The 24,372-nt window shown below is 38.2% G+C and overlaps 1 protein-coding gene across 3 annotated transcripts in view; it reads right to left on the reverse strand.

The window, feature by feature from the left end:
- Positions 1 to 24,372, reverse strand: part of Picot (putative inorganic phosphate cotransporter protein picot) — a 221,731-nt gene that overhangs the window by 73,425 nt on the left and 123,934 nt on the right. Inside the window, exon 1 of one of the 3 annotated variants that reach the window (XM_085944302.1) lies at positions 16,112 to 17,040. The exons of 1 other annotated variant lie outside the window; for it this stretch is intronic. In XM_085944302.1, the coding sequence (XP_085800428.1) occupies positions 16,112 to 16,202 (91 nt within the window). In that variant the 5' untranslated portion in view covers positions 16,203 to 17,040. Of the gene's footprint in view, positions 1 to 16,111; positions 17,041 to 24,372 lie in introns of those variants that run through there. One more of the 3 variants, XM_085944305.1, reaches the window with a different exon arrangement.

A 24,372-nucleotide genomic window follows, 5' to 3' on the forward strand; every position in this document is an offset into this window, starting at 1 on the left:
TGGTTTAACGTTTAACGGCATAACTGCATGTTGATGATTGTTATCAAACAAAGTGATAAGTAAGGGTCGTTCGTAGTAGGTAATTAATTGCTAACACAGAAAAAAATCTGTGTTAGTCGATAACAAAAATTATGATTTTAGCCTGATCGCATTTTTTGCGACGCCGCGAAGCTATACTAAAAATCGTTTTGATTTTTTAGAATGTTAAAAATATTTTGTAGGCGTGCCACGTTTGGCGGACAGGTATTTTCTGGTATCACTGAAATCAAAACAGGTAAATAACACATCGATATTGTGCCATCCTTCCAAGAACTAAATATTCCATCCAGTCCATACAATTCTGCCAGTTGTTTTACATTTTACACGATATCGACGGCACTGCCTTTTTTTCCGAACTATGTCGACTCAGTGACGCCTCGTGGAATAATCGGAGTCTTAGAGATTTAGGGGCGGCACATCCTAAAGGGCAATAAATAAATGAATTTGAATATTATAACTTATAACTTTCGCCTTGACAAACTGAATGCATAAACTGTACATCGCTCAGCCAAAATTTGTGATGAAAGACATCCATTAAATATGGACATACACTGGCCCAATCATGCCTAAAATCGAGGAAGAGCTTCCTTCGGTCATTCAAAGAGATTGGCCAAATGCCTCAATGATGATGCCCGATGAGAAGCTGCCACCTGGAGACACGCATGACTTCGCAGGACAATGAATTAAATTCGAGCCGGAGTAACTAGGACCAAGGACAGTGTGAAGAAGTGTAGGTACTCCGACGATTCTTCAAACTGCGAATGTGGCACCGAAGGAAACTGCGGAACACGTCCGCTCGTTGCAACAAGCTGCACCATTGAAGCCACTGACACGGCCCCAACGGTAGTCAAGGCATGGTTGAGGAAAGAATCTCTCGACACGACAGAAGAAGAATCGATTGCTCACAAGTAAGAGCACTCACCCGGATAGTGAATGACGAGAGTTCGAGACCCACTCGGTCCAACTTTTATTAGATTTACTTATAATAGTTCTGAGGTTTTTCAAAATTATGTTTTATTAAGGCCGTGCATTAGTTGAGGCACGGTCTAAAAAGATCGTTGCTAGGCGATGCGCGGAATGCGGGTCGCGGGTGCAAATGACGCCTGTCAAACGAAATATAATTTGTCATATAAATCCAACATACGTCCATTTTACTCGCTCCACTTGTGAGCGAGTCACTGCCGAGGCGTTTCAGGACCAAGGGAACCGACTGGGTACGTTTTGACCGCGAGTTTGCTGAGGGTCTGGACAGGATGGCCTCGCGCCCTCCGCCAAAGGACATGCACGCTGCGGCTGAGGACCTCACGAATCTCATGATTGAAAAAGCGGAGGGCACTATCGGAAGGACGACCCTGAGACCGCCGAACCTCGCACCCTGGTGGAAGCCGAGACTGACAAGACTGAGAGACACGATGAGGAAGGCCAGAAGGGCCTTACAAGCAGCGCGAAGATCGCTGGAGGGGCCGCTGCACGCGGACCATCCGCTTGCGGTCACCTACAGGACCACTAGACTCAAGTTCAAAAAGGCAATCAGTAAGGCTAAGAAGGTGCACTGGAGAGAGTTCGTCACTGAAATGGGTGGCAATGATCCGTGGGGCCCCCCCTTCCGCGTGATGAAGCTGGGCTTACGGCCCGGAAAAGTCATGTCGGCGGTACGGCGCCCTGACGGATCGTTCACCAATAGCTCTGAAGAGTCCGCCACAGTCCTGTTGGATGCTCTTATCCCGCAGGACAACGAGTCGCTCGACATTGACAACGACCGATTTCAGCAGCTTCGCGTCTATGCGCTGCTCCCCTTAAACACTCCGCGATCCGCAGCCACTACCATGTCCGAACTAGGGATCCTGTTTGCCAGCCTCCCGATTGGCAAAGCCCCGGGGCTTGACTGCATAGATAACGCGCTAGCGAGAAGGGCGTGGTCTCTTGCCTCACACGAGATCACGCAACTCTACAAAGAATGCATGAGTAGTGGCATATTCCCCGACTGCTGGAAAAAGGGTCATCTCACGGTGATCCCCAAAGCCGGCAGTCGCCCTCCTTGTGACCCGAAAGCGTATAGACCGATTACGCTCCTTCCCGTCTTCGGGAAGATATTGGAAAAATTGATAAACAGCAGGATTGAGTCCCACCTGTCGGAAAACTGTCCAATCTCGCAAAGACAATTTGGGTTTAGACCCGGAAAGTCCACCGAGGATGCGATTCGCTTTGTGATCGATTCTGTGGAGAGCTCTGGCAAGGACCTCGTTGTCGGGATTTTTCTCGACATCGCGGGCGCGTTTGATACTGCGTGGTGGCCCTTGGTTCTGGCAAAGCTTAGGCTGAAACAGATCCCCGGGGACCTCTTTGCCTTAGTTCAAAGCTACTTCAGCAATAGGGAGATAACCTACGACTCCGGCCCCAGCCTGATTCACAGGAGGACCACCATGGGGTGTCCCCAGGGCTCCGTCCTGGGACCCCTTCTGTGGAACATTCTGTTTGACGACGTTCTGTCCCTGCCACTGCCTCCGGGCTGCACGCTCGTTGCGTACGCCGACGACTTGCTCCTGCTAGTTGGGGCGACGAGCCGACCGGCACTTGAGCGTGCAGCCACGGACGCCTTGGGCAGAATCCTTAATTGGGGGTTGCTGAACAAGCTGACCTTTGCCCCGAGCAAGACGGAAGCTGTCCTCCTCAGGGGTAGTTCTCGGGTCAACATAACTCGACGGCCGCCCACGGTTCGTTTTGGCCAGACCTCAGTACGTTTCTCCGAAAGGGTTACGTATCTGGGAGTAATTCTTGATGACAAGCTGTCTTTCGTTCACCACGCCAAGACGGCCGTCTCTAAGGCCAATTCGGCCTATCAGAGAATGGCCCGAATGGCGGGCAGCAATTGGGGACTTAAGCCTAGAGCCCTTAAGGTTGCATACGGCGCAATTTTCATGGGAATTGCCGGTTACGCCTCCAGCATTTGGCATTCCCGAGTAAACTCCTTAACTCTCGTGAGACGCGCACTATTAAGCGGGCAGCGACTTGCGCTGATCTCGCTTACCAAAGCCTACCGCACAACTTCTACTGACGCACTTGCCGTACTCGCGGGGGTGCTACCCCTCGATCTGCACGTCCAAGTCAGAGGATCGATCACCCTCCTCTTGAGGGGGATCAGCACAATACTCGCCGGTGTCCATCTGACACCACCGCAGAGATCCGAGGACGTTCCTTACAGGAAGACTGTAAGTGACATTGTGTACAAGACCGCATTTGCGGCATGGCAGGCGAGGTGGACCGCCTCCCCCAAGGGGCGGCACACTTACCGTTTTTTTTCCAGACGTATTCTGCAGGCACCAAACTAGAAGACTCCAACCTTCGCACTGGATTAGCCAGTTCCTCACCGGCCATGGCAACTTCGCCGCCAGACTCCACGAGTTTGGCTTGATAGTAGATGGGCCGGGTTGTACCTGCGGGCATGACCACCAAGATGTTGAACACATCCTCTGGGATTGCCCGCTTATGGAATTCGAACGAGCGGAGCTGTTTGCCAGGGTCCGTCCTCACACGGGCCCAATTGGTCATGGAGATCTGGTAGCAACCGAGGCCAACTTTGCGGCATTTGAGAAATTTGCAGCGTCGTATGGGGAGCGGGATAGTCCCGACTCTTCCGTAGACTCATCCATTTCAATTCGTGACACTCAGTATGCGGGTACACAAAGCGCTTAACGTCAGCGGACAGCAGAGCCAGTCCAAAAACAAACATTTTCTTTCTTAACTTTCTTCTTTAAGCACTACGGTGCATGGTTGCAGCATCAGTCCCGTGCGGCTCCGTCTCGGGACGGAATGAGCACTTAAAATCACTTCTTTCAGACACGTTTAAAGCGTCATAGAAAGCGGCCGTGCATATCCACGGTTGTGCATATATGACGGGTGGTGGTGGGCACTTTAACGTATGTTCTATTAGTAACAATAATAATATATTCATTGACATGTTTTCTTTTTAAAGTAAATGGGTAACGTTTTTAGTCATCTTTACACGATTCTAGAATTAATTGGCCCGTCGCCATCACGCAGCAAAGTGACGTGCTTCTGCCTCGACGTTCTCTCAATGAATGCGAGCGAGTCCAAAATTTCGTCGCGCCTACAGTTGAAAATTATTTGGCGTTTCACTGATGCGTCACCTTAATAATACATTAGATTATAATACGTTTGTCTTGATTTATATAGCTCTCTCTCTCTCTGTAACGTATGAGAGAAAACATAATATGCAAATGTGTAGGAGAGAGCAAGGCTAGAAGGAATAAGCAAATTATAAAATTGAAAAATAAAAGCTACACGCAAAAAAGTATTCATTTATTTTAATAAGCCCGTGAAAGAAAACATTTAATGATAGGATACTCTCGTGATAATTTAACAGACAGTGCAGTACTAGCATGTATATTATATTAAACGACATTACAATTAATTTGCGACAGATTGACGGAAAGGTATAAAGAAGTATGGTGTCGGACTATGGGTGTCGGAGAGGTAAAACGATTTTAAAAATTATATAGTACTTAATTAAATTAATTTCTATTTCAGAACCAAGCCACATCCGTGAATGTTGATGACACTGCCACCTGGTAATTTTTCTAGTATTAAATGAATGGTAGTTAAAATTAATGCCAGACACCGACAGTATACACTACAATAATAATTGTACTTTACTAAGAAGATGCGAAGACACTTCCGATGATTATTTTTGGATTTAATCGAAATGCGCGCCAAGAGAAAAAAAATCTATTTACGTATCACATCACCAATAACTATTGTATTGGCGAAGTAGAATTAAATTTGTATTTGAATAAATAATAACATTGTGAGGAATGAGTTTCCAATATAGAATTGTAATATACATGTAAGATACTGTAATGAAAAAGGTGCAGATTTTCGACAACCGACACTAGAAAATTCAATTCAAGTATCAACATCGCCTTTTTATGACGACACCCCTCTGGACGAACTTCAAGGCTCGTTGTAAAGCCGATTCGACACACATTTTGGGTTTACAATGCGTAGCTCGGATGGAATCATAGGCCATCCTCCCACGGCGCAACTGACATCTGATGGAACTGGTTTGTGAAGGAACTCATAAACTGACCAATGTGATGCTTCGCACACGGCGCTATTGAAACCCAGTTGAAATAATAATCACATAACCTCAAACTATCAAACTGGACTGTCAGCTGTGTTGTACAAAAACTGACAATACGCGCGCTGCAGCGTTTACAATTATGTTATTTTAATTTTCCGATTAATATTTACTTTTGACGTCTCTGGTTGTTTTGGTTTTTACGATATGACGCTAGCGGCTTTACGAAGTGCTACCAATTTTGGTAAGAAAATATGATTTTTCACCGAAATCTAATGATGTTGGTACTACTGTTTTACGGTGACTGGAAACTTCAGAGACCGCGCGACTAGCATGTCGCATCTCTTCGCGACCGTTTTGAAGCTGAGAGATTCCAGTCTCGCCGTCAGCGAGCCGCCATTGAAATACATTAGCTACTTAGATACTGGCTGGAATTTTAGTTTCAGTTTCGACGGACATAAGTTGCGCCGTGGGAGGATGGCCATAGAGTTCACTCGCCCATTTGAACAGTGTTTTCACACAGATTTCTATGAATGGACTGTAATCCAACGATATTAATGAAATTCTTACAACGTGGGTAACTAACTGCTTCAAACTAATATTTTACTTATATTCCTTCATTAATACGGTTTTCTATTTAGAGTCCAAATTCTTTGGATAAAAACAATAAAATTCTTTTATCAAATTGGTCTTATTCAAAGTTTAAATTATCACCGGCGTCTTTTTGACATAGCAAAATCAGTGTTGCCAACCGTCGTTTACGAAAATATGCCAGATGGGGTTAAAAAATAAGCTAGATGGCAGGAAAAACTACTATAGTAGGTTCGTTACTATTTTCGGAATCAAAGTCGAGAGGTTTTTTCATATTTTTTCCAATTCGGAATCAAATTCGTTAGCTTTTATTTTTTTACTGCTCTCTGAGTTTTTTCAGATAACATCAAGCTGTTGGCGGCATGAAAACACTACAAACGCTATATTAGGTATTATGCTAGATGTGTCATTGTTAGATAGGTAAAAACCAGGAAACACAAAAATAATGGGAACTTGCTTAGTGTATCAGTTGTAATATAACAGACTACGGATTTTGAGTCTCGAAAAATATGGCATAAACTTATAGCATAATATCCATTAAAGTTTGTAACGTAAACATACCTAACGCGCATTCAATATTTTCTAAGGGACACTTAGCGCGCTTCGTGTCCCATGGTTTTATGGACAAAGTAATTCAGCCAACCCTGCTTCAAAACCGCTACTACACCCCCGTAGGGTAAGACAGTCCCCATTTATTTTATATTCCCTTGTAAAAACACTAGATCTGGCAAGAAAAATGGTGTGCAAAAAAGCAATGTTGATTTTTCAGAACATTGCACGAGTCAGTACTAAGTACAATATTTAAGAAAAAATATGTGTAATGTCTCTCAGTTGGAAAAGATTATCATGCAGGGATTGCAAACCAGGTATAAGCAATAGGTACAATAATGTAAAGGTGCGTTCATTATGTTCGTGTCCCCTGGTGCCTACCAGAGATAACAATTTATAATTGGAATCCAAAGTGAAAAATTATTCATAATAATATAATCAATTATGTTGATACGCAGAATTACAACACTGTGGAATTTTCGTGCATTTTGTGTGGCGTTTTCCTCGTAGGTAAATACGTTGTCGATAAGGATTTTTTTTTACATTTTCGCGTTGGTTATAAAACAATAATAAATAATAATCACCGGTGTGAATTTCTTCTGAACATAATATACACTGGATAGTGGGTAGACTCGCTTACATACCTGAAACAAATGAAAAAACCAAATTAAAAAAATAATTTCTTTACTATGCATAGGTACAATACCCAATTAGTATTAATAGCAATTTTAAATAATTCACAATGCTTTTACTAAAACATCGCTATATTTTATGACACATTCAATCTGTAAAATAAAACTATTAATTGTTTATAATAAATTACTTTCAATAAAATCATTTTTTTGTTCTACAAAACCCTTAAGGGGGGACATGCTCGTCGAAGGTCAAAATTGAGTTTTTATTGTATTTTCAAACCATGATCCTGGACACTCCTTAAACGTTGTAGATAATCTATTTATATAATTTTGAAGCCTTATTATCCTTTATAGTTATTTTAAACATTTGATGACTGCATGAAGTATTTTTGTTACATAAAATAGTATTCTTTTAAACCTCTCGCTCTAATGTTTTAGAATATAGTCATATTTCAGTACGTCCATGTGAGGTGGTGTTAAGATTTTTTACATTTATTAATTTTTAAACGCATTTATAAAACCATTAGCATAATTTACTACGAGATAATCAAAAATTCAAAAAATCGGCAAGATTAACACATTTGAAGATGATTCTAAAGATACTCATTATAAGCTATGTCTTTGACCATTCAAGTGTGATAAACATCTTATGAATAATGATTGCTTTATAATAATTATTGACCTAAGAATAAGGTAGTGTTTTTTTGAAATACGCCATTTCTTTTGTCATTCCCCAGTGGTTAAGCTACAACATACGGCCGTAGCCATAAATTGAAAAACTATAATTGAAGTAGGGAGTAAAACGATATTGACGGGCGTGTTTGAACATGTACCGTTTAAAAAAAAATAAAAAAAAATTCGGTTAAGTACATGTTCAAACACGCGCGTTAACATAATGTTACTCCCTACTTTAATTATAGTTTGTCATTTTATGGCTACGGCCGTATGTTGTAGCTTAATTACTAGGGAATGACAAAAGAAATGGCGTATTTCAAAAAAACACTACCTTATTCTTAGGTCAATAATTATTATAAAGCAATCATTATTCATAAGATTTTTATCACACTTGAATGGTCAAAGACATAGCTTATAATGGGTATCTTTAGAATCATCTTCAAATGTGTTAATCTTGCCGATTTTTTGAATAATAAAATGCCTAATTCTTGTCAAATTTGGGATCACAGAGATTATCAAAATATTTTTTTATCGTGAATATTTTACAAAAATTATCTCGTAATAAATTATACTAATGGTTTTATAAATGCGTTTAAAAATTAATAAATTTAAAAAATCTTAACACCACTGCACAGTTATGTACCGAAATATGACTATATTCTAAAACATTAGAGCGAGAGGTTTAAAAGAATACTATTTTATGTAACAAAAATACTTCCTGCAGTCATCAAATGTTTAAAATAACTATAAAGGATAACAAGGCTTCAAAATTATATAAATAGATTATCTACAACGTTTAAGGACTGTCCAGGATCATGGTTTGAAAATACAATAAAAACTCAATTTTGACCTTCGACGAGCATGTCCCCCCTTAAGGCGATGGCTTGATAATTTACAATTTCAACTGTATTAATTAATAAATATGTACCTGAAAACATTAAGAACTGTATAGGTAAACTATTGTAACTAGAAAATCGTGAAATGGAGCTATTGTTACTTCATTACTTATCTTTCATACGTGGTAAACAGCTGTAACTCATATTACTCTTATTACGTTAAAAATTAAAAATGTCATTGTAACTCCATAACTATAAGAGGTAAACAACAGTAAAAAAACATACAATTCTTTTGATGAAACTTATAATCGAACTACAGCGGTAAACAAACAAAAAGGTTTTGATAAATAGATAAATTTTATCTTTTTCCATTCCAGTTGAAAGTTCCAAAAATCACAAATTCGTCTCTCCTGTGAAGTTGTCATTTTGGATTTACCATAGTTTACCTCTGGTATACAGAATATTTTTTACCGATACTACCGATCTACCGATAAACAATAATCAAAAAGTTAAAAAACTATATAAAAATATAAAACCAAAGAAAATTGATAAAACGTATTACTTTACTATTACTTACATACGAGTACTGTACGAAAACATTTTCTTGGCTACGTGTTAAAACTGTGAACTAACACGCTCCGCCCATTTTTAACCGCAATTCCATTATAAGCTCCTTCCATTTAGTAAACAACAGCGCCTGGAAGCGTAGCCAAGAAGATGTTTTCGTACAGTAGTACACAATATTTCTACAAGTGTATGAAAATATTACTACATAGGATTTAAACGATTTATGAAGGAAAAGGAATGAAAAACCTGCGTCACAGTGGCACACCGTTTGGGAATCATCATTTATTATTATGATGAATTATTCGCTTCTTTTCGATATGATAACGCGATAATCCAATTTGACGACAATTTTCATCACCTTGTTAACTAGTCTTATAAATAATTGTAAACGCAATGTACACAAGAGAAAAACAGCTGTCTAAATAGATACATATATTTTGTACTAATTTATCGCTAAAGTAATATTTCGACTTCTGTATATTCAACTCAAAATATTTTGAACTGAAGCACACGGGAAAGAGGTAGTAATACTATTAACTCTACCTAGGGAACTCAGAAATAATGGGAACTGTAATACCTAACGGGTAAGGAGAAGCAGGCAGCCGATCTCGAGTAAGCAAGAATACGGGATAAATTTAAACACGTGTCAAGAATACGTAATTCGTCGAATACTGACAACTGCTCTTGGTTTAAGCATTGGCGCTCATTTAATATTGGTGTATTACACACATGCCCCCCCCAGGATAGGATCTTTGGTGGACCCCCCTACCGATCGCTAGGGTTAAGCGCAGTGGGACTTTTTACAGAATCGTTTTCTAAATGTTGTTTCAGGTAAAATAAGGGTATTCGGTGTATTTTTATCGATTTTTTTGTATGGTTGAATAAATCCATTTGAATTACGGAGTAAGTTGTCGAAAATCGACACAAGTAATCAAAAATTGCATCACACAACACACAACTAAACATTTTAAAATGTCAAGACTTTACGAATAAAATAGCGCCGCAGGCGACTTTTTACCCATTAGGGCAAATTTGTGGTGTGTGTTTATCTCACTTATCGGGTCGACCGCCACGCCGGGCCCCTTCAGAGCCCGGGACCCCAGGCTAGAGCCCTGTCAGCACCCTTGTGGGGGCCATGATTACACACACTATTGCATGTCAATAATGCGTGGTTCATTTTCGTGGGACACTCACATTCAAAACCCTGCGTCAAAATTTACTGTATCGGTAGCCTATCGGAATTCTATTTATTATATTATGTTCTGTCACTCTACCCCTACATTGCAATAAGGGTGCATATCGGAAATTCGCAATCATGTTTTACAGCACGGTCTGAACAGTGACATCCCGTGGGGGTAGGCAGATTGAGCGTCGCTTGGGGGCGGCAGTTACTCGAAGGGCGGCATATCGAGGAGAATCATTTGGTATATATAGAAATAGCTATCTTAACTGAGTACTTAATAACTAAAATATCTTTCCTTTAAGAAAAATCAGCTCACTTGGAAACAAAATGTATTAATTATTTTTGTCGGGTTCGCAATGACTAGTTTACTTCCGTTGCCCTTCGAGGTCCTTGGTGACCAGAAACGACACGAGCACGGATGATAAAAAATATTGTATAAAAATGGGGCGGCATTATGGCGCTTCCAAGGGGCGGCATTTTGTCTAGGGACGTCACTGGCTCTGAAGCTACAAAGTGGAATAATGTTACCCTGTTTTCAGAAAAATTTAATAATAAGGTACGGAACATTACTCACTACATAGCCTCTGTCCAATGACACTTAATCAGTAAATGAATAGAATAAAGTTACACATTCCGCAGTATCTGAGTATATCGCAGTTTCCTAGAATTAGATGCAATCTATCATTAAATAAATTTAGATAAGAACGCGTAAAATATAAGTATTTATTGGAATCACACGTGCGTAGACATTTATTATTACGTACGTTAGGTACAACTCGAGATAATGCTGAATGACATTTTAAAAATTCGCGGATATTATTACTACGCTAAGATAAATCAGTGGCACACCGGCTCATGAATGGGAGAGCAAGCTTTGACCACATGTTTTCTCAAGACGAAAACAATAAATCACGCGGTAACACAAATTTCCTTTTTTTTTAAATTTACACACAGCTTAATTACATTTTTTCTCTCTCTCTTCTATTTACTACACTTTTGCGTAAATAATAGTGAAAAAAATAACGTGACTACGCTGGCCAACTCTATCTGGCAAGCACGTGCTTTTAGGATTTCATTCATAATTTTTTTTAATTTTTATTACGTAAATAACAAACCAACAGTAGAGTAAACGTTTCATAATTTTGCACTCCGGATCTAGGATGAAAATGGTGTACTAATATATTCTGAAAATAATATAATATAATCTATTTATTACTGCATATTATTATATTAAGAGCATACATAAGTGAAACGGCAAATAATTTTCAACTATATCTGGAACGAAATTTCGGCCGCGTTGCCATTCAGAGAGCGATAGTCGACCTGTTTGCACGTCAATTTGTTTTGTGATGGCGTCGGAGGAATATATTCTTAAATCGTGTAAAGATGACTAAAAAACGTTCCGCATGCACTTGAAAAAGAAAATATGACAATGAATATACTATTATTATTACGAATATAATAATAAACAACATAAAAAGGACGCATGGTGAATTTTTATGAAAAAATTATATTTCGTTCGGCTCGCGTCATTTGCACAACCCGCGCATCGCCTAGTCACGATCTTTTTAGACCATGCCTCAGTTGAGGTATAGCCTTAATACAAGTGAATAGGTATCATTTGATCTAATTTTATGCGTGGTAATCAGGCAAAGAGGCGTATTGGTGTAGTAAAAAGAGCAAAGTTATAAAACGTATCGGTACCTACTCTAGAATGGTGTCAGATTCTTCTGGCAGTGCAGGCGACTCATTAAGGCTAGGCGATGCGCGGATTGTGCAAATGACGCGTGCCGAAAGAAATATAATTTGTCATAAAAATCCAACATGCGGTCATTTAATGTTATGTTTATTGTTATATTACTAATAATACTAGTATATTCATTGACATGTTTTCTTTTTTAAGTATATGCGGAACATTTTTTAGTCATCTTTACACGATTTAAGAATATATTCCTCCGACGCGATCACAAAACAAATTGACGTGTTCACAGCTCGACTTTCGCTCTCCGATTGCCAGCGAGTTCGAAATTTGGTCGCACCTACCTACGTAGGTACATACGTAAAGTTTTTTAGTCATCTTTACACGATTTAAGAATATTTTCATCCGACGCCATGACAAAACAAATCGACGTGCGGACACCTCGACTGTGTCTCCGATTGGCGACTAGTGAGAAATTTCGTCGCACCTACTGTTGAAAATTATTTGCCGTTTCATTGAAGTACCACCCATTACGTTCAAATGACACCAACACCGTTGCAGAAGAATCTGTTATTCCTCTACCAGTGTAGGTAACACAATTTATTTTGTTAAAAAAATACCTAAAAAAGACTACCTGTTACGAACAAATAACAGTACACACTTAGACAGTGATAAATGTGTTACTTATAATAAATATTATTATTTAATAAAATTTTCGGTTATAATTCCAAAACTAGTGAACTAATATTGATGACACTTACACGGTTGTAAACTATATTTCTGTTATCAATTTAATGGAGTCGCATTAGTTTTTTCAAAAAACAAACTTGTTAATGGTGTCATCAATCTGAAATCTCCATCGATGCACCATGTATTGGTGCTTTTCTCTGAGATCAAACAAACATCGAAAAACAACGTGTGGTTTTTGCCGGATGAGCGAATCGACACCCGTGTTCATAGTTTCAGAGAGACACTCTTAGCGATGGTGCCCATAGAACGCGTCGAGCGGGCGAAGTCGGCGTATTAAGTGTTTATTCATAACCATAATCACACGTCTCTCGCCGCGCATTACCCTTCACATATGTAATAAGCGGCCCAAGCAGCACAAAACAATTATTTTTACAGCGTCTCTCATAACAAAGCAATAAAAATATTATATTATTTCGGGGCTTGTAATAAATATTTACGACGACATTATTCAACCAGCGAAATATAGGACACGGAACAAAAGTTCCCTGTTATTAAATAATTGCTTTTCGCCCGTCGATCGACGACGCCTCGAGCAGCGTAATTTTGGTAGCCGTGTTCAATGAATGGACTTCTTTGTATTTTCATTAAATCGTATCGCCGAGAAGCGAAAAACGGTGACTCATGCGGCAAGCGGGGCGCAAGGCATCGTCAAGTCCAGTGGGCGCTGGCGTATTTGATTACGTTGTATTTTTGATGATTTACGCGCCACTTGTAGAAATTTTGCGCGAGCGCCGCACTCGCTGCGTCAATGGGCTTTATGCCTTAAATCTACGTCTACACCACTGTAGGATATTTTTCATCGTAACTGTCGTAAGAAGAATGAATGTAACAATTACCTATTCAGAATAGAATATGTTCGCGTTCGGAGATTTAATAGCGGGAAATTCAAAGAATCATAAACATAATCCAATCAGACCAAACGTGTTCTGGTATCCCCACATTATCATAATAATTAATCGTTTGAACGTGAAGTAAGAATATACATCGATGGTTATTTTACTATTAATATTTTTTTTAAGAAATAGGTATACCAACTTTTGTTTTGGGAGATTGTTTGTGCTACATACATAGTACAATACTATAGAAATGGATTATTGTCTTTGTTTTCTACCTACAATCTACACCAGTGGTTCCCAAAGTTGACTGGGCTCCGACCCATCTAACAAAAATTTCCAATCTTGGGACCCACCTCTTGGCTGTCTTAGAGAAAAGAGGGCATAAATATTGGTAATGCTCAGATTCCCTAGTGGCAAGTCGTGGAACTACTTAATGCTGTCTTACTTGTTCTAATATGAATGAAAGACTGTTGAAATAAGAAACACAACTTAAACTAAAAATATTACTTAAATACCTACACCTGCAAGGTATTTTTACAAAGTTATTTCAATGGAAGGATGTATTTGTTTCTTATTGTTCTTCATTACAGTTTTAGCATCAACTTCAACTTTAGTTACTTTTAATCGCAGTGAGTTTGATATATCCAATTTATTTCGGTATTTAGTTTTAATATTAACCATAGCCGAAAATCTGACCTCACATAGATATGAGGTAGTAAAGAGGAGGAGGACTTTCATAGCTTCATCGAACAGGCAAGGATAATTATCAGCAACAGCAACTGAGAGCCAGAATTTTGTTAACTGTTTACGATTGAAACTATTTTTCAGTGACGTATCTTCTGATAAATCAATGAGTTCTTCGCTTGCTTTTGTTGACATACTAGTTGGTAAGTCGTCTTGAAATGGGTTACAAATCCAACGCAACGAATCAAACTTTTTCATCTCTTCCCCAAAATAATCGTCAAAGTTATTTATTAACAGTGATAAATTACTGGAAATTTCAGACAGTGTGTTCATCTTAGGCTGCACTTGGTTTTCAATAATAAAAGTTTCAAGTGTTTCAAAACAATCATACTGAATGAAATATCAAATTTATCACTTCCTATTTTTTTTAATTCATGTATACAGTGGCGAGGGCCCACTCAACATTCGCTCGCGACCCACTGGTGGGTCGCGACCCATAGTTTGGGAAACCATGATCTACACTGTATTATGACCAGCTAAAATAGATGCTGGTGAGTGGATACGAATATAAGACGTATCTAAATACTACATAACTTTTGTAAATGAGATCTTGTTCTCAAAAGATTCTACATTAGTATTATTCCATATTGATATTTATTCTTGTTTTTAGTGATTGAAGGAGGACAAATCAAGCCAAAAGGCTCAAATAATAACAATATGGTTGTGATGAAAGTAATATCGACATTTTATTCACCATGTCCAATGTCCACTTAATCCAATGTAGGAAATAAAATGCTAATATCTTTTCATGCAGAGAAGACACAATGTTTATTTTCTTTTTACGCATAATAGGGTGGTGTGAAAACTGCTAGGTACTACTTTTTTAACAACTTGTAATGGGTAGGTAGGTACTCCTCCGTTGTGCGGAATTGCATTATGTTCGTGCATAGACAGAAGCAAGTCATGCCAAGTCAGTGCAATCATCGTCATATTATCGACGAAAAAAACTTATCAGCAATAAATAGTAATAAAAGACGAAGGAAACTTTTATATCACCAACGCAATGCCAAATAAGCAAAAAAAAAAAAAAAAAAACGACTTACACGAGGATAAAATTTTATTTAAATGATTCGAAAATAGAACAATAATGGAATGAGAAATCAAAGTGACACTAGATGTCAATAGCAAAAACTCATTACCTATTCATTTTTCTGTGGGCTGCAAAATAATCTTTACGTCATGCTCGTTTTTTTATAGGAATTTATTAATAAATGCAATTAGGTAGGTACTAAATGGTGAATAATTTCACGTTTATTAGATAAATTGGGAAATAATTTGAGTATTGATTAATTATATGCGTTCAACATGAAACAACTCTGTTGTCACAATGCAATGAGGACAAATTTTAATATTATTTTAAGTAAATCATAATTTTTCACCTTTCTATTTACACCCAGATTTTTTTATTTTATGACCAAACTTGGCTTTTACGGTCAACAACCTTTCAGAAAGGCCACACACGTTGTTCTTTCACGCGGGAAAGCGAGATAAGTGAAGAAAACCCTATTATAAAGTCAATTAAAATAATAACAAATGTTTAATAGTGAAGGAGTTATGATCCTATTTTTTAATGCTATTCTATCAACAAAATAATATGCATTTTGCCTCAATAAAGCATTAGTAATTTCACAGATTGGATTGAAATTTTTTTCGACAAATAAATTTGAAACAATAGGTATGATCTTTGATAGAATCTAGGAATCCTTGATTTCCCTGGTTATCGCACCGGAAAAGTAGCGGCAAAGAGCCATGGGGAGAAAAGGGATGTAAGTATACTGATATCGTTATTCGTCGCTCGATAACGTTATCAACAAGTTTGCCATTGCGGTGTTGGGGAATTAGGATTTGTTCGTTGTGTATTTATGATATCAAAGTGGGAATAGAACTGATTGTTGTGAGATTATCATACCATTTTTCCGTCGGGCAGTCTGAGCATCCAGACCGGATTGATTCCAAACCAGCACGTGACCATTCCGGCTCCTGTCGCTCGCCGAGCGCATCTTGGAAACAAAATACACCGACCTTACCGCGAATAAACTAAACTCTAATATCACAGATTTAGAAATTGGGACGACACGGAAGAAGTGCAGCCACAGCCAGAAAATTCGAGATCACGCGGCGGTCGAGTGATACGGTGACCACAATATAACAATATTATTTCACAGATTGATATCCTCCAAGATTGCAATCCTGCAGCCCGTTTCTGACAGGTTTTAAAGAGACGAGATTTTTTGAACTTTGGCAAGACAATAATGTCTATTTCGGTACTTAAAACGACCGCGACAGACACAAAACTATTTCAGTGAGACGTTATGCAGTAACCGTTTGAATATTTGGTAAATCAAATCTTTAACACTTTGGTATTACACGATAAAATAAATTATTACAAATGGAAGACAGGCGATTTTTTTTTAAATTCGTCAACAACGATATTTATTATTATTTATAAACAAAACTTAATAATTGAAACCCTGAAGATAATATTACGGTCGGGCAATTAATAGAATTTAAATCTAACCTTACTTTTTAATAGACCGCCAAAATATGCGATATGCGTTAACGGGCCAACTATGTCATATTGCAAACGGTGTATTTAAAGGATATCTTCACGAAAACACAAGCGATGCGGGCTTTCATCTCGAAAAGAATTCAATTAGTTAATTGTACCGGGAAATTAACTGCAAAAGGCTTAATACCTAGCACAGGCGATCACTGCACCACGAATGTGTATGGTTGATTCTGCCGAGCGGTAACTGACTTTGATAAAAATATCTGAAAGTTTGTAAACGCGGTTATAGCTACGAATATAGCCTCTATCTACACATACTACACAACTATAATATACGCGCGTCGGACGCACATGTTCGATTGTATTTTTCTCAGTAGGGCCATTAGTAAATCGCTGACGTCTCATATTGCCATCTCTGTCACACACTGGCCGTCGGTCAAGTGGACAACTATCAGTTCACGGTTTTCGCTTATCATAGAAAAATAGTATATCGTAGTGGTAGTAAACACACGCATGCATTTACAAACTACTGAAGAATTTAATATGCAGTGCTTCAACTGTGACATATAATTATTATGCATTTCTTATTCAACAAAAAATATAATCGTCTCTGTTCTGGCAGAACACACTAACTGGAGAATACTAGTTTTGAGTAATTTGACTTTGTAGTTGTTAAAATGTTTGAAATGGTCTATCATGTGAGTTTATTAAGTAATCGGAAAAAGGATGACTTTAAAATAAAGACTGTTTATTTATTAAGAAGGTTTTTAGACGGTAAAGTTTGAAATAAGGATCATTTTGGTATAACTAACTCATGTAATTTTTTTCGAATTAGTGTCTTCTGCCAGAACAGTGACGAATGTAAATACATAATTATTCAGCATTGCACACTTGGTGTTTTCTTGCCAGATGTAGTATTTTTCAATAGACATCTCGCTTGCAAAATATGTATCTGGCAAATAGCGTTAAATCCAGCGTTTTTATTTACATTTTAACCGTTAAAATTTCTCAAAAAAGGCTAGAGTATTAGACAAATTTTTGAAATGCTGGGCACGTGTACCTATATATTATTATAATAATAAGACATACAATATTAATTAAGTAATTAACAAATTTCGTACCAATTTTTGATTCTATGACTTGGGTTGCGAAATAATTTATTATTCTTCAATATATTTTGTTCTCACAAAACAATGTTAAAAAAATATGACTTATTTTTGTGAAGTGCCTTTTTTCAAGACATTATTTTAATTGTAAGAAAATCTAGCGTTCTTCCTGCCAACTAGCTTATTTTAGTATCCATAGAACAGATAATAAATAGAATTCCGATAGGCTATATTCAATACACTGCATTTTGATGCAGGGTTTTGAATGTGTGAGTGTCCTACAAGACTGAAACACGTATTATGCACGTGCAATAGCTGTGTAATACACAAATATTAAATGAGCGCCAATGCATAAGCCGAGAGCAGTTGTCAGTATTCGACGTATGACGTATTCTTGACACGTGTTTAAGTTTATCCCGGGTTCTTCCTCACTCGAGATCGGTTAACTGCTACTCCTTACCCATTAGGTATTTCAGTTCCCATTATTTCTCAGTTCCCTGTTAGTACACTATCTGACATATTTTAGTCAGTGGTGGTTGACAACACTGAATAGGTATATTCTGTACCTCAGACCTAGTGTGTCCCAGGAATGATTTTGCTGAAAATGAGTACAGGCTGTGACTCTAAACCAGTGATTCCCAACGTGGGGCGTACGCCCCAGCGGTGGGCGATTTGAATGTTTTGGGGGGCAAAAAGGTCATCTTGAATTGAAGACGAAGCATAACACAAGGATCGCACTAATTTTCTTCTGGACATGTAACGTAATATACATATTTACTTACGAAAGTTAAATTAAAAATAGTATTGAATAAGTGCATTTTTTATTTGAAGCAATTCATATTTTTTTTCATAATTAGTTAGGTAATTATAAAATTTTGATAGGGGGGGCATGGAGACATTTTAAGCGTTGAAGTGGGGCTTGGCAGAAATAAGGTTGGGAAACACTGCTCTAAAGCTAAAGTTTCATAATATCTTTCAGGACCAATTTGAGTTTATTCACCTGAAATTCTTATAACTAAAAAGCCAAATGTTCAAAGACATCAAGCAACTGAAAAATCTTGAATAACGTTTTCTCAGATGAGTTTTTTTTAACATAAAACATGTAAATTTGACAGACCCGGGACCAGTGACGTCCCGTGGGGGTAGGCAGATTGACGCTTGGGGGGCAAATCGAGGAGAATCATTAGGTATGTATAGACATAGGTAGCTAAAATTATTTTGTTTACATGCCTACAATAATAGCATAGGTACTTAGTAAAAATGGTGTAGAAATAATAAATCTGTGTATTGCTAAATTTAACGGTACAAACCAAATGTGTGTAAAATACGAACCACATAGAACCTCAGCCTCTGATGATTTTGGGTATACATATTTCCTACCATGTCCAATCCTAATAGAATCATATTATGGGCCTCCACGGTTTTGTATTAACAGATTTTTGTTTTTACGAGAAATGGATGTCAGCCACTTGCTCAACCTCTTAGGTCCTTACTCTGACTCACACACAAATTGAAAAACAATACGTGTACTTGCCAGACCCAGGATTCGAACCTGGGACCCACGACACTATATAGGCCGACGCTTATATCTAAATTTAATTTTGTATGTATTAGTGGTACCTATGCTACCTTTATATTTTGTTAGTAATTTACCTATCCATACAAGAGATTTATTAGATATTGGAGTCATGAAAGGATGATAAAAATACTGTATAAAAATGGGGTGGCATTTTGGCGATGCCTAGGGGCGGTATTTTGTCTAGGGACGTCACTGCCCACGACTTACACCGGATACGTTATCAGTGAGTTGGTCGTCACGGGCGCCAACTTGAAAAATATATGGAAACTCTCTGTAAATTTTTAACGACCTAAGAATGCTAGAAAAGGGAGTCCAACGGAACAGATAAATAAAATAGAAACATACAACTCAGGTGAAACAATGCGGGCCGACTGTCTTCAAATATTGAATGCGCGATAAATCTACGTGACAAACTATAATGCATATCATTATGATACAGACGTAATTGTTGAAAATACATATTCTTTAGCACGTGTTTTAGTAAATTCCATACCCAGTAAGGTAAGTAAGTTCCCATTCATTTCGTGTTCCCCGATCTAAGGGCTTGCGCAGACATAGAGCGGTCAGGCGGTCTGCGTTCCGCGTTCGGAGTTCGGCGTTCTTTGTACTGTATGGACTTCATACTGTATGGGTACACAGCCGGCGGTCAGACCGCGCCGGTCAATTGGAACGCTAGCGTTCTAGAGTTCTATTCCCGGAATTACTAAGAACGCCGTACCTCCCGTCCAGTCCCGTCATAGGAATTTGAGCAGTCAAACAACATAGAGCGAAACCACACGGGGGAGTGAGTACGCAACAGCGGTGCTTTCTCACTTCCACTCGCAGTCGGAATATAGCGGTCTCGCATTATGCAGCGCCTGTGTCACTACAACGTTTGTATACAAATGGAACGCACATTGTTGACCGCCACCTGTCTGCTGTCCCTGAACGCTAGCGGTCAACGGTCGGTTGAACGCAGAACTCCGACCGCTCTCTGTCTGTGCAAGCCCTAAGTTAAAAAAATATATTCAACAGGAAATATTTTATTTAGCAATACACCACTGGTAACGTCAAGTTACCTACAAATTCAAAATTCGAATACCCTGTTTGATCTTGTCCATTCTTGTAATCTTGTACCAGGTAACGTGCCGAGTGCTGACTACATATCTTTAATCATTATTAATTTAATCGTTTTCCAAGAAATGTATCGTAAAATAATCTACAAGAGTGATTTTGCCTGTCTTACAATCCTACGAAGTCTCTTTTTTGTCATGCCGGTTAGGTACTGTATTAACATTTTTACTTAGGACTCTCTATAAAGGCTTGTTTACACTGGCTTAGTACTGAGTATATTGTATTAGCATTAATAGCGACACGTCGTATAAACCGGTCGAATATTAATAAGCATTAGTTAAAGCGAGTGAAAGAAACCCATCCTATTTACTGATCGTTAGTACGTACCATAGTAGCAGGATTTTTGTGCGTGTTTTTGTATTTGCAGCGGTCGAAATGGAAGATTTTACGAACCGGAGCGCTCGATAATTTTCTGAAAATATTTACATATTTAAGTACCTATGTACTAGTATTATATAATATAAATACCAAGCTCTGACCATAAAATGAAATAACTGTCTTTAACACGTTGATCGCCATGGGGGTCACCGGTGACCGGCATTGGATTACGTTCAGGGGGCCATGGGGGTCACCGGTGACCGGCAAAGAAGACCTGCCTTAGAGTTGTTCTACAGCGCCGGCGGGCACGCTCGCAGTGCATTTTTCGATACGCGGTGACCGGCATGGCCCTTCTGTATATTACTGCCACTTGGCCTGAAAATATGTCTTCACAGTCACAAAATATAGGCTCACTAATGTAAAGAATGTACATAATGAAAAAAAAAGTTTTCCTTTTAAATTTTAAATGTGTTTTTATTGATATAAAAATAAAAATTAAATAGATTATAAAAATGTAAGTTATAAAAAATATGTAAATAATAAAAAAATAGAATAACAAAAATGTTTATAAGGTATGTATACGTATATTTCCAGTTTATGTGTATCCAGGTATGATACTACCCAATTTGAAAACTTTTATTCCGTATTTGTGCCTTTTCTGTTTATTATACTATCTAAATCTAAATATAATTCGACCGCGAAATGGCACCATGCTCTCGTCAACACATATGGACAGGTGACCGGCGAAATGGCCGGCACGGCGCAATAGAATAAATTAACTTGTTGGCGCCGCGACGGACACATGTGGCCGGCACATCATAAAAACCAATATTTACATAGAAAAATCATCAAAATGAAAAAAAAACATTATATTCTTTCATAACCTATCAAATAATACCTTAAAAACAAATAATCATTTTTTAACTATTTTATGTAAAACTAGTTGGCGATCAATGTGTTAAACTCGGGGCATGCAAGATTATGGTATAATGCTATAATGTGTCGGCGATGGTGATGAAAATCAAGGCTTACGTCACGTCATAAATATTATATTTTTTCTATGATTCCGTCAGGTTTCGTATTTTTTAATGATTCACGAACCGTGATGCAATATTAAATTTTTCCACAAGACACTGCAGAATAAGAACAGGAGCTGCGCTCCGGTGCGTTCCGGTCCATTTCGAGCGCTGTAGTATTTGTCATGGTGCTACTAATAGACTTTTACTCTTATTAACTCGAGTAAATTCTACTGTGTTTTAAGTACCTAGCTTAGTGGCTAGTGAGACTAGCGTGTACTAATGAGTAATAGTAGTGCTACTAAGCCAGTGTAAACTAACCATAATTACCGTAAGTAGTATAAAGCGCCAATGACATTGAGCTACTTTACGAGCTGCTTGTAAAGTCGCCCAGTGTCATCATCGAATAAGCTAACAAGGAGATTGTAAACAATCTACCGAGAAAAGTTGAAAGCCGGTCAACTTTACACGCTACACGCCAGCGTGTGGGCCTATCGCGTCTGAGCAGTAGAGCGTAGTAGTGACCTCCCGGTAAAAAAACGAACTACGTTCTATCAAAATAGTCGCTAGCTTGTTGGCTTCTCAGCGAATGGAAAGTTTTGTGTGTCATCATCACAATCGCAGTAGCTGAATCGCCCGCTTTTAAATTCGACAACAAACAGCTTGTAAAGTAGCTCAATGTCATTGACGCATAAGTAACACAAGTATCGAAATCACTGAAGCAAGTTAAAGTTTCACGTGTGGCGCAGGCGCCTCTTTTATATGCAAAATTAATACCACCCCCTTCTTTTCAAAATTTGTATAAAAATTAGTTGCCCTTTCTTGCTATTACTTTTATACGTTTAATAGCCATCGCAATAAAGAAAGTCTTCATCAACATTTTTGATTACTTTGTTAGAAATAGCGACCAATTAAATAAACAAGAAAACTAATTATCGTTCGAGATTTTTAACGTCGCCAAGAAAGTAAAGAACCTTGTAATTATTACTGACCAAAATGAAAATTGATCAAAAAATAATGAGATACCTATAATAATTATGTAGATAGGGTGAATCCGACAGCTATTGACCATCCGACAGTAATAATTGGCCACTTTACGAGCATGTGTACCTACAAAATCAACAATGGCAACACTTTAATGTCCCCAAAACAGAACAGATTAATATGATATACATGGTTTTACGTTTCCCATCTCTACCCGTCTTGTATGTACAGCATGGCCCCCACAAGGGGGGCTGACAGGGTTCTAGCCTGGAAGCCCGGGCGCTTAGAGGGACCCGGCATGGGAGATCGACCAGTTAAGTGACATAAACACGCATCACAAATTTTCTCTAATAGTAAAAAAAATTCGCCTGTATCTTACTTGAAAACCATTAAAGTTTAAATAGGTGTCTATGTGATGCAAGTCTATGTGATATCGTCACCGTTCAGGCAAAAGTCACCAACCCTAAAAACATAGTTTTGAGATATCGCAATTTGAAAGTTTGAAAATGGAGGAAAAATCAGATTTTAATGTTTAGGTAATTTTACTTTTTGATGCTAATTAAAACATCTGGAAGGTTTTGAAGGAGGCAAGGTAGCTCAATTATGGTTTGGTGACTTTTGCTTGTTAATAATCTGAACAATGTTAGCCAAAAGAAGGATCAGTAAAACTCACCATCCATAGTATAGTGACTTTTGCTTGTATATTTATAACGAAGGATTTATTTTTTTATATAGTCAATAATGTCTATTCACCTATAATGACTTTTGCTTTTTATGATTTTATCGAAAGTCATACCGTGGTGAGTTTTGCATCTTAAAGAACATAATTTTACGCTTCGGGTGACATACTCAACTCAAAATTGCCATTTTCAGGGTTGGTGACTTTTGCCTGATCGGTGACGATATGATGATTGATATAAGTAATTAAAGATAATTCAAGTGCAGAAATTTATTAAAATTATTTTTAGTGTGTTTTCTGACTAATAAAAATCGCTATTTATCGAATATACTGAAGGGTCGCATGTTACTTGACTTCCACAAAAAGGGATCGCGATCAGTGCTTCATAATATAATAGCGTGTGCCGACAATTCAAGTGAATTTATTTAAAAAAACTAAACATCGCTAAAAATACACGGAACGCCCATAATTTTACCTTGCGGAACCCTGGGGTTCCATTGGAGACTACTATTTAGGTAGCACTAGTGTAGAACATCACGCTGTCCCCTTAGCGATATGTATGGGGACCCGCATAAACATCCTAGCCAGGGGGCCCGCTTCAGGATGTGAGGGCCGTGATGTAAAGCCGTGGATATGCAGGGCCGTCTTCTAGACGATTTCAGAAAGATTTTACGTGCTCCAAGATCCACATCGGTGTGTGGAGCTATCACTGCGTAGCGTCACAGTGGTGTAAGACCAAATAATATCTTCATAAAATAATAGAAAGGAAAACTGACATAAAACTCTCTTGACTGTACGAAGTACTTTATTAGGAGGAAAAGTCGCTAGTACCGATACCGGCGGTGGGAAATTTATGGATTGCAAAT

Source organism: Rhyacophila brunnea, unplaced genomic scaffold, assembly GCF_057557595.1.
Source record: "Rhyacophila brunnea isolate RB1 unplaced genomic scaffold, BYU_Rbru_1.0 scaffold_17, whole genome shotgun sequence".
In the NCBI taxonomy this organism is placed as follows: Eukaryota; Metazoa; Arthropoda; class Insecta; order Trichoptera; family Rhyacophilidae; genus Rhyacophila; species Rhyacophila brunnea.